This window comes from Antedon mediterranea, chromosome 5, assembly GCF_964355755.1.
Source record: "Antedon mediterranea chromosome 5, ecAntMedi1.1, whole genome shotgun sequence".
NCBI lineage: Eukaryota > Metazoa > Echinodermata > Crinoidea > Comatulida > Antedonidae > Antedon > Antedon mediterranea.
The window spans coordinates 2052913-2064395 of record NC_092674.1 but is presented as its reverse complement, the minus strand read 5'-3'; the positions used below and the strand labels follow the sequence as shown (position 1 = coordinate 2064395).

Below are 11483 nucleotides of genomic sequence, written 5' to 3'. Positions count from 1 at the left end.
ATAAAATAGAAATAAGTCACTGAATTTTAATATCTTTTCGTATTTTAATACACTTTGCTCAATTGAACCCTATTTGGAGCCAGAGAGCACATTGATATAAAATAGAAATAAGTCACTGAATGTTAATATCTTTTCGTATTTTAATACACTGTGCTCAAGTGGACCCAATTTGGCACCAGGCGAGCACAGTGATATAAAATAGAAATAATTCACGGAATTTTAATATATTTTCGTATGTTAATACACTCTGCTCAAGTGGACCCAACTTGGAGCCAGTGGAGCACAGTGATATAAAATAGAAATAAGTCACTGAATTTTATTTTATATCACTGTGCTCCGCTGGCTCCAAGTTGGGTCCACTTGAGCACAGTGTATTAACAAAGGAAAAGATATTAAAATTCAGTGACGACTTATTTCTATTTTAGATCACTGTGCTCCACTGGCTCAAAATTGGGTCCACTTGAGCACAGTGTATTAACATACGAAAAGATATTAAAATTAGTGACTTATTTCTATTTTATATCATTGTGCTCCACTGGTGCTAAATTTGGTCCACTGAACCAGTTACCGTAGTACTATTTCTATTTCGGAAGTAAATAAAGGCATAAATGGCGCTCCGTAGAAGTAGAGAATGCTCGATCGTCGAAAATGACGCTCTGATTATACCTCGCAGACAGAGGGGGTCGCAGGATTTGGTTCACAATATGGAGACCCAACCAATAATGAACCTGGATTTGTGAGTATGTAACAATAAATATGTTTTGTAAATAAAGTGGGTGTGATCTCTACAAGTGGTGCACAATTTATACTATACACTAACTAGCTAGGCCTAGTAAAGTAAGCAGGTAGGCCTAGCTAGGCTAGCTAGGCTAGGTAGTAGGCCTAGTAGGTCTAGTAGTAGGCTAGCGGCCTACTATAGATAGCTCATGGAGGTATAGCTGGGCCTAGGGCGAGTAAGTAGATCTAACGTGCTCTAGCCTGGCCTTTATGAGTTACACAGGTATGACAGGTCTGTTGAATTGAGAGGGGCCAATAGAAACATTTTACCATACCACCAGTACTAGGTAGTGGGGGGATCCAGTCAAGTCGCCCCATCGCAAAGTCGCCCCATACAAAGTCGCCCAATACAAAGTCGCCCCATCGCAAAGTCGCCCCAAAACAAAGTCGCCCCGGCACAGTCGCCCCATCGCAAAGTCGCCCCATTACAAAGTCGCCCAATCGCAAATTCGCCCCATCGCAAAGTCGCCCCAACGCAAAGTCGCCCCATCGCAAAGTCGCCCACGGTTTTAATCATATTGGTTGCGTTTGATATCGATTGCGTTGTTACTTTGCTCGCGCTAAATGTCGTATACAGTATAATGTTTATCCTATTATATACATAATTTGTGTTTTAATTTTTATTTTACAGGTTTTAATGGAGTGATGTGCTTTTTATTAAAAATCATTAAAAAAATAGTCCCTTGTTTGAAAGTTCTAAAAAGATTAGGCCTATCCCTGATTTATAGTTTCGAAAATGTTAATTTAATATGATTTTTAAATTAGTTACCAGAGCCACAATTACGAATCTTTCTTCAACCTACGCGTGGATACCAGCTAATTTTTTAGGATAATATAATAAATGTATAAATGTGTAGTAGCCTAGGCCTTCCTATAGATTTACAGTAGTTAAAACAATAACAGTGTTGTAAGACAATGAGTGTTATAGGCTACTTATTGATCATTTTGCATTTATTGACAAGTTATGTGTCTTAATTTTATAATGACTTTTCAAAATAAAGAAATTTAAAAAAAAGGATTTCATCGCCGATATGATTGTTTTACATGCAGGTATTTTAGTAAAATTAAAACGCTACATTTTGACCATGGAAAAACCATCGTACAGTATCGTGTGCGTGTTTTTTAAAAAGGGGAATCCCCGATGGTCAGCAGAAAGACGGCGCAGTTCCGATTGGTTTCAGAGAATGTTTCAGATGGCGAGTCGCCTTTTATTCAACAGCACAATGATCATTTTACTGAAGAAATTCTTTTCAACCCTTTTGGTTAGGCCTAGAACATTCTAATTATCATGCCTAATAAATATCCTCATATCGGGTATTTATTTAATTTTAAATTAAACAAGACCGTGAAGAGGCACGGAATAATACGTACACGGACGTACGACGAATACACACACGCACGTCATCATTTACGACATAGTGGTGATATGATGCAATTTTATAATGGATATAATGATGGGATTGCCTTTCCAGGCTTACAATCAATGTTCATTACGTAATACTATGTATATAATCTAGATCGTATAACATCATTTTATCGCGACCAAATTTAAACGCGACCGATTTCGAACGCGACTGATATCATCGTAAAACTCCGGCGGGGTTTCCCCATCTATGGTGCGTTGTAGTGCGACAACGGCGGAGTAATTACGGGGGTTTCCCTCTGGTAAGCTAGCACGTTAGTGCGACCGCGGAGTGATTAGTCGGGGGCTTCCTCTCTGGATGGTGGTGCGTGCCGATCGTGTGACCTGAGATCGACTACATGGCGGGGCTTCCCCTTTTTATGCCTACACGTTCCATGTTATTTTGTGTATCATTGCGACATTTTACGCACTTGTAAACTATTTTTTAACGTTTTGGGGCGACTTTGCGATAGGGCGACTTTGTGATGGGGCGACTTTGCGATGGGGCGACTTTGCGTTGGGGCGACTTTGCGATGGGGCAACTTTGTGATGGGGCGACTGTGTCGGGGCGACTTTGCGATGGGGCGACTGTGTAAGGGGCGACTTTGTATGGGGCGACTTTGCGATGGGGCGACTTGACTAGCATCCGTAGTGGGTATGGGGTAGGCCTATATCATCGACATCAGTGAATCAAAAGATTCAGTGGACCATGGAGGTTCCGGCTTGTGCACTTTTTGTTTTAACATTTTTTTTCTTCATATTTAGTAAGTGATTCTCATGGTAGCGCAATAATGATTCAGTCTCAAAAAGACCGTTTTATATCAGTAGGCTTAGCTGCCCTTATTATTAGTCTTGGATCAGCTCGTCTACCACTCACAAGATTGTCTTCAAATACAGGTACAGTATTGACAATCTATAACATCTTGCAACCTTCTAACCCCTAAATATACTTAACCTACATGTAAGTAGCGGGCCCATGCCCTGAAAATGGTGAAATGAATGGCTGAGCTTAATTTGATATTTTATCTTTAATTTAGTGTGGAGGACGGGGCCCCTTGGATCCGCTCCTGTATAGGGCCCTCAATGAATTTAATTCATTGAGTTGTTATTTTACTTATATGGCGAACATTATGGTTCATTTATAAATTATATAATATGGTATACATGATCTTCACATTATCTCCTGTACTTTGTACAGCATTTTATTTGTAATACAACATATTTTCATTAGTTTTTCTCTCCAACAGAACATAAGTATGATTACTTACCAGTAACAGTGAATATATGTGCAGAGACCATTAAATTTGCAGTTTGCTTTTTACTTTCAATACATTTGCTTTACAAAGGTATGTATAAAGCATGTTTAACTAAAACATAGGATGACTGTAATCAACTCTATGGAGTAGTTTGTCAATGTGGCTTGTCATAAACATAACATGAATATAGAATAGTATGGTGCTTTATGATGAAAATGATGAACCCTGAAGGGTTGGCTGTGGTGTTTAAAGCTCTGTCTACACTATCAAACATTATGCGACAATAAAAATGTGATGTGTCCATATACGGACATAAAGATATCACTACCACATTTGGGTACATCACACTTTTTTTGTCAAACTAGTTTGATAGTGTAGACAGAGCTTAATATATTTTCCCTCATTCATGTCAGGGGAAAGCATCCCCTTACTAGGCATTTCCCTGAATAGGTATTTCCTAATACTGTAATACATTTTTATTAATTGTCACATTTCTGTCTATACTAGTCTGTCCACTAATTAAATTCAGAACAGATAACAGATGTTGTTATGTTTAATAAATTGATGAACAAAAGAATTGGCTTTTAATTGCTATACACTAATTACAACTCAAGGTCATTGTTGTTAAGCCTTTACCTGGTCTGCTAACGTGATATTCAATATCACAATACAAATAATAACATCTTTTGTGAATGTGGCTAGTGTTTCAATTCACTGGTTTATGGTATTAATAAATAAAATAAATAAATAAATAGTAAATACTATAGTATTTGAAGAAAGATAAGAAATTGACTGAATATTTATTTTAAAGAGGGACGCCAGATTTCTGAAATATTCAGCAAGCCATCGCACAGTACGGCACATTTTCTAAAATGGAGTATTCCAGGATTGCTGTATTTTTTGGACAATCTGATTGGATTCTATACTCTAACATACTTGGAGCCGGTAAGTAAAAACAATCAAAGATTACAATTAGAAAATACTAGCATATCTTTCTGTTACTGCATGGGGTGCATCTGTCTATTTACTGTATGAAATGTATTGTCTATTATGAGGTGTATTTACTGTCTGTTACTGTATGAGGTGTATCTATTACTTTGATATTTCACACTCCATCAATTTGTCTCGGAAATTATATGCAATAGTGGATACAGGATTTTGGAAAATGGGGGGAGGGGGGGGGGGGGGCAGGGTCTATAAGTAGCAAAATGAAGTGCTGAACTTAATTTGATGTCTTATCTTTTACAATTTGTGAACTTTAGAGGCGGCCTGGACTCGTGTTTTTTTTGTATTGTATTTTTATGGAGACAAAAATAAAGTAAATGGAAAAAAAAAACACAAATCATTAAATCAACCCAATATCATTCTTATGTATATTCTTTTTGTATAAAATGTTTTTATTTTATTCATCTCAGGCAGTGGCAGTTTTATTGAATAACTTTGTTATCATTTCAACATCAATTTTATTTCGATTTATTTTAAAGTAAGTACATCATTTTTTATATTTTTCTGAATATTTGTAAAATACGGTAGAGATGGGACACCCTTTTGAGACCCAACAAAGTTTCCAAACTAAATGGGTGTCCTGTAAATAGGGTGCCCAAAGAAGATTTCTATTGTATTGGCTATAATAGAGTTTGAAATTATGAATACATTTTCTTTGCTATTTGTTTAATAGTTTTAATGTTTTTATTTTAGAGTGAAGTTTACCAAGGTCCAGTGGGCGTCAATTATTATTTTATTTTTAGCAATTGTTTCCTTGTCAAATGAAAGCAGTCATAGTTCTGAAAGCATACATCATCAACAAGATGTCAATTATTTACAAAAGAATACATCATCAAAATCTGACAAAGTTATATGCAGTTATGAAAAAAACATTAAAAATGAATTATTACCAACAAAACACATCTCAACAACTGAGCATAAGGATTCCAACGAAAAGGAAATAAAAATATTTAATACAGGGCACGTTTTGATCATCGTAAGTTGTTTTATTGCTTCGTTCGCAAACATCTACAACGAGAAAATATTCAAACAAGATGGCGGACTGCAAGAAAGTATATTTTTTCAGAATACGAAACTATACATGTTTGGCGTGTTCTTTAACGTTGTTACGTTACTAACTCATAGCGATTACAGACAGCGTGTCTGGAAATGTGGCTTCTTCGACGGATACAACGTCTTCTCGTCGATTCTGATTTTTGACATTGCGTTTATTGGATTAACTGTGTCAATAATTTTAAAATTTAAAGACAATATGTTTCATATACTAAGCACTCAGGTTATGACAGTTGTGGTGATAACGTTTTCGATATTTCATTTTGGTTACAACCCCACGCTGAATTTCTACTTGCAAGCACCGATTGTACTTATTTGTATTTATATTTATAACGTGAGTAAAGACAGTGACGGTGTACACTTATCTAAATTAGATGAGCATGAAAACGATACTGTTTATGAAGAGTATGCCGGTAAAGAAACTACGCAAAATGGGGTGAGACATTGTCACTACAATCGACTCTCCCAATGCCGGACTCTCTGAAACCTGGAAGTCACCCAAAACCAGTCTTTTCGTGAGATCCAAAGGGTCCCAAGTTCCTTTTTACCATTAAAAACACATTCCGAATATGAGACTTTCTGGAAAACCAGACATATTAGTCCAGCCCAAAGGTATTGGGAAAGTTGACTGTATTAGTTTTTAGAAATAGAAAAGCTAGAAGTTTTGTTTTCACTTGTAACATAAGTAGTTTGACCAATGACAGGCCAAACTAACGCTAATGCACTCGGTAGCATTGTAAACTGTAAATTTGTTAATTGCGCAATACCTGTTCAAATTTCTCAAGCCAACAACCCCATCATAAGCCACGCCAATTCAATTGTCAATCCAGCATCCCTGTTCCTACCGCCTTTAATTGCCAAGCCAGCACCCTTGTTTCTCCCATCAATTGTCAATCCAGCATCCCTGTTCCTACCGCCTTTAATTGCCAAGCCAGCACCCTTGTTTCTCTCCCATCAATTGTCAATCCAGCATCCCTGTTCCTACCGCCTTTAATTGCCAAGCCAGCACCCTTGTTTCTCTCCCATCAATTCCCAATTCAGTCTATTCTATTCTTTTTCTAACCTGCTTACCTTCCTTTTCAGATTGTCTCGGATCAAATGGAACTTCTTCTACGGCATAACTCAGCAGGGAGTGGTTACGACAACGATGATGATTAAGTCACCGGTTACCAAGTTGTTTTCATTAATACTTTATAAAGTTTGGACTAAAATATGTGAATGTATTGACAATCGATCAAATTGGAAACTCCGTCTTATTATTTTATTATCTTAAAATTGTAAAAATATATTGGTAATAGTTCTAGTGGTTTTATATAAAAAGGTGCTTTTAAACATGTTTTTCATACTTTAAACGGGTTTATATTAGAATCTTTTATTGAGACACGCTTATTAAGGGGGAACTTTCCTGTAAAAAAAATTAAGGGCTTTCTTGGGTCTCAAAGTCATCCTGTTAATATGGATTTTGCTGTAGTTTAAATTATATATAGATTTTAATTGTATAAAGTGTATGTGTTGATACAGTACTACTGTATATATAAACATAGTAATTATAATAGTATTGTATACATTAAGTTTAATGTGTTGATATGGTATAATTGGTTTTATAAGGGATTATACAGTATTACTTTCCCATGACATGTACAGTATGTTCTAACACTATAGTAATCTCTTAATAGGACATTTATTTTGGGTCCTGAAGGTGTTCCCTTAATAGGGCTCCTACTGTATTCCGTGTATACTTGACGTCTTTTTAGCATTTTACTGTTACTGTTTTCTGTATTAATTATATAAGTATTAAGAAACATTGTTAATGAATTGAACGGTATAATAAATTGATATATTTTTATATATAAAAACGATATTTGCTTTTTAATAGGACAGAATTTGAATACAACTAGACTAGAATTGTCTACGATGTGTTTTTAACAATATTAATCTGTTAAGGTACTTAAACTGGACAGAAATGGTAGATACAGTAATACAAATATGCATGGGGGATTCTTATAAAACCAAGTACAAACTTACAGTATACTAATATAGCTTTAGTGACTTGCGTTGTTAGTATTTGAAAAGCTTTGACAGGGCAAAGATTTGAACAATTAATTTAGTCAAGAAACCACCCACATATTGAACTGACACAAATTTATGGTAATGGCCCAGTTAAATAAAACTGTGTTTATTTTAAGCAAATAAGATTTACAATTTATAGATTTATGGTAAGGTGAGAGAAAGTGAAACAAATGTAATTCTAAAATGATGAGGTTTATGGTGTGGAAGAGTAAAATAAAATAAAAAACAAAACTTGTCTAAAATTATTTTATTTTAAATACCAACATACTACCTGTAGTTGAAATCAAATAAAATGTGAACAAGTCATTTATTAAATAAATTATTACGACAAAATTACTGACAAAATATATGAATTACATTGAAATTAGATATTAATAATATTTAATTGTATTCATTTTACATTACTGTTTAATTATTGTCCATTTTAATTACAATATTAATTATTACAGACTGCTCCAGTGAAAACGTGCCAAAAGCTCCAACTGGCAAATTATTCCAGCTTGAGATATTAAAAGTCTTGAGCTGTTGTTATGGTATAATTGTCAATTCCTTTTTCACATGGTTAATTCCATATTGCCATAAGTCAAAGCGTAATTTTGTTTTTGTTTTGTTAATTACCATTACCATGGTAACTGCCAATGTTACCTTTTCACTGTAACATTCATAAGTTTCTTTAAATGTTCAATTTCTTCTAACACATCTGATTCTGTTTCAATCTTCTTCAACTAAAAACAAAAAACAAACAACTGAATAAGCGAATAGATAAAATATAAAATAAAGCTCTGTCTACACTACTGTATTAACTTTATGTGACAAAACAATGCGATCTGCCCATATATGGACATAATAATGTCATATCACTACCATATTTGGGCACATTACACTTTTTTTGTCAAACTAATTTGGATCCATCATTAAAATGTTGATCTCCATCAAATAAATAAAATTAAATAAAAAAAAGTTTTTCTGCTGCTAAACTTACCTGATTACTTTCTAGTTTCTCTCCAGCTTCTTTTTTTACTTTCAATTCTTCAATCTTTTTGAGTTTTTTCTGAAGGTTTCTCATCTTTTTTTCATCTTGGTCGGCAGTAGAAGTTACAGAGGGCGCTACAACTTGTACAGTATCCTTCTGAGTTCCTAGTCCTTCATTCGTTACCGTGTTCAGTAATTTCCGAGCCTTGTCGTCGTCCTTGTCAATGGCAGGTCTAAGACATAGTTTTGGTTAATACTTTTTTGGTCAATAATATGAATTATTATTAGCTACACACTAATAAAATAAAAATCAAATTAACACAAAAGTCTCCAAATGATGAACTCTTTGAAAATTGCAAATTCTCCTAATAAACCCAGACATTTTTGGATGTCAAAAAGTTCCCAAATTATATTTTATCATTAAAAACACATTTAGAATACCAACATTTCTCGAAAACCAGAAATATTAGGCCAACTCAACTTTCATGATGTCTGGTATTGAGAGAGTTGACTGTACTATGATGTGGGTTTCAATAGACTTACTTCAGTCCTGCATTTAAATCCTGAGCTATCCACAGCTTCTGCCTCAATTCATTAGCCAGAGCATGATCCTGTAGAAAGTACAATAGTTATATATTTTTGAATCACAATATTAACTTAAAGAAATATCTGAAATGAAAGCTAAATGAAAAGCATGGTAAAAAGTGGATCCAGGAAGATGGGAAAGGAGGTTTATGTGAGCAGGGGTGTGAGGTCCTCCCCCAGAGAACAAGTCCTTTATGTCTTTTTTTTGTATCCCTGGCCTTTTGTTTTATGCTGACTGTAAATCCTTCTGTGGGAGATCCAAGATTGTTAAGCATATATAAAGGCCCAAGGGTAAAATGCATGTTTAAGCAAATTGCAAATAGCTTGATTTCGCGAGGAACATCATTGCACAATGCATGATGGGAATACGTACACGTACAAACAACAAATCATGTATATGCGTCATGACGCTGCTTTAATATCCTTCCCACCATGCATTGCGCATGCTATTTGCGATAAACATGGCACAATGATGCTGATGAACTGACTTTGTTAGTCTTGGCCTCTGTTAGCTGATCTCTAAGATTTTGAATCAAGTCTACTTCATTTTGTTCTCCGGTTCCTCGTCTCTTCTGATTCTTCTTGGCTGCTTTGCTAAGACCGGTACTGTCTGAAATATTAAAATTATTAAAAAAATTATTAATATTAGTATTACTAATAATAATATTAAAGTAGGCATTTTTAAAACTTTACTAACTACACTAGACTACGTACCTACTCTACTTCTAAACTATAGTAATAATAGTTTTATCTATATATTTTAAAAAAACATATGGTAAAAATTATTATTTTAAATCAACTGGACAAAAATCTGATGAAAATTTTTTTTTATAAAACATAGCAATTTTGTTAAAAATTGTGAATAATTGTAGGCTAGCCGGCATTAATTCCCTAAATTCCAGGCAATCGATGCTCGCCAACTTTTGACACTCACTCACTGTCTCACATGGTCGAGTCATCAAAAGGAGGTGTGTCGTAATACAACTCCAGTTTTACTATTTTAAATTTTAACATAATAATATAAATAATGGTTAATGTTAGCTAGGCTTATATGTTATATAAAAAGTGAATAAACCCTTTACCAGCCATCAAAATGTCAGTTATTGTTTCAATTTTTCTCACACTCCGTCCACGAAAAAATATTAGGGCGCCTCTCGCGTCCAGTAAAATATATTTCATACTTTCCTCCACCACCACCAGAGGGTAGCAAACCACGATTAAATAACGTATGGGAAAAAATTACATCGTGCACGTACGAACAGCATGTGGATTTTGTCAAGAACTTTTTGGTTTGTTTTTTGCATTTATTATTGTTTGTTAGTTTGTTGAAATATCTGTTTATAGTCAAAGGACCTAGTCAAATATGTGTCAATTATTATAGATTGAAGACATCACAGACTGATTTGGTTATTGAGCGTATTATTTATCTCAGCCTGAGCTAGGCCGTCTGCTCTGCTGTCCTGATGGGTTGGTGTTTAGATTTGTTAGGCGGAGAGATCGCTTTTTAATGACTAGTATTTTCTCGTTTTGCACCCACCCATCTGGGCCTAGGCGTACTTAGATCGCGTATTAGTGTAGGTGGCTAAAATGAATTCTTTATGAATTTATGAAAAATGTTAGATTTACAAGATTGTTGTGACAGTGTGGTGTCTACTGGCGGCCTAGATTGTAACATTTATTTTCACTTTTTAACAATTTTAGAATCATTCATTGTCTGAAGAAATATAGCAGAAGGAGTAACATTTGTGAATGGCAACAGTTGACAGTAGATGTATTAGAATGTTAAACCAACAGGAACCAAGTGTTCTGTCTTGCAAAGGATGTGACCAGCTTCAACAGGTACAACCTTGTTTACCATCTTCTTCTGCTTTAAAATAAAAGCCTTGCTTATATCTCTTTTCTGTACATAACTTTCCTTATTAGATGTAATAAATTTATTTGATTGATTGATCTTACGATTTAGTTTTTTGAAGCATACATTTTGCCTCACATTGTCTCTTTTATCTTTTATTTTGTTTTATATTATACATTATTACAAATTATTTATCAAAAATTATCTTTTTGTAGGAACTGGAACAGTGCAAGACAGAACACACCTTGAAATATACAGCACTAAAAGAGAAAATGATGTTAGTTGAGTAAGTATTGAAGAAAACATATTTATACTGTAATTTTATATGGTATAATTTCTAATTATTGTTCATTAATGTTTTACTGATCTTTTTTCTCAACAGTGAATTAATCAGACAGTACCAAACAAAGACACAAGATATCCTTTTATTTTATTAAATTAACCTTTGTAGTAATATAAAAAATATAGATAAGACAAAAACAGTGATGATTTAAATAAAGATTATGATGAT

General features: G+C 34.4%; 2 protein-coding genes and 1 long non-coding RNA gene across 5 annotated transcripts; 2 read left to right on the top strand and 1 right to left on the bottom strand.

Moving 5' to 3' along the window:
• The first annotated feature begins 656 nt into the window (after positions 1-656).
• Positions 657-7767, top strand: LOC140048725 (UDP-sugar transporter protein SLC35A5-like). 3 transcript variants are annotated; one of them, XM_072093497.1, is made up of 7 exons: positions 657-740; positions 2945-3076; positions 3427-3525; positions 4247-4380; positions 4851-4918; positions 5134-5929; positions 6577-7767. In XM_072093497.1, exons 2-7 carry the CDS (start codon positions 2971-2973, stop codon positions 6649-6651), a joined length of 1278 nt encoding a protein of 425 aa, XP_071949598.1. In that variant the 5' UTR covers positions 657-740; positions 2945-2970; the 3' UTR covers positions 6652-7767. The 3 variants fall into 3 exon arrangements, with proteins under 3 accessions (XP_071949598.1, XP_071949599.1, XP_071949597.1); XM_072093498.1 differs by having other exon boundaries at positions 695-736; XM_072093496.1 differs by lacking the exon at positions 657-740 and adding an exon at positions 773-1009.
• A 98-nt stretch (positions 7768-7865) lies between these two features.
• LOC140049381 (uncharacterized) lies at positions 7866-10289 on the bottom strand. Its single transcript, XM_072094256.1, has 5 exons — positions 10203-10289; positions 9609-9730; positions 9079-9146; positions 8546-8768; positions 7866-8288 (listed from the first exon to the last, which is right to left on the bottom strand). The coding sequence occupies exons 1-5, from the start codon at positions 10207-10209 to the stop codon at positions 8205-8207; spliced, it is 504 nt and encodes a 167-aa protein (XP_071950357.1). The 5' UTR covers positions 10210-10289; the 3' UTR covers positions 7866-8204.
• A 67-nt stretch (positions 10290-10356) lies between these two features.
• Positions 10357-11387, top strand: LOC140048940 (uncharacterized). Its single transcript, XR_011845172.1, has 4 exons — positions 10357-10409; positions 10822-10959; positions 11188-11258; positions 11355-11387. It is a non-coding gene; the product is annotated as an uncharacterized lncRNA (long non-coding RNA).
• Positions 11388-11483: the final 96 nt, after the last annotated feature.

Coding starts and splice junctions, on each gene's coding strand:
- LOC140048725 (XM_072093496.1), top strand. CDS start 988: ATGAGTTACACAGGTATGACAG. Junction 1,010..2,944: donor GAGTTACACAGGTATGACAG/GTCTGTTGAATT, acceptor CTTCATATTTAG/TAAGTGATTCTCATGGTAGC. Junction 5,930..6,576: donor AAGAAACTACGCAAAATGGG/GTGAGACATTGT, acceptor CTTCCTTTTCAG/ATTGTCTCGGATCAAATGGA.
- LOC140049381 (XM_072094256.1), bottom strand. Junction 9,147..9,608: donor CAGAGGCCAAGACTAACAAA/GTCAGTTCATCA, acceptor TACTTTCTACAG/GATCATGCTCTGGCTAATGA. Junction 8,769..9,078: donor GATTTAAATGCAGGACTGAA/GTAAGTCTATTG, acceptor ACTATGTCTTAG/ACCTGCCATTGACAAGGACG.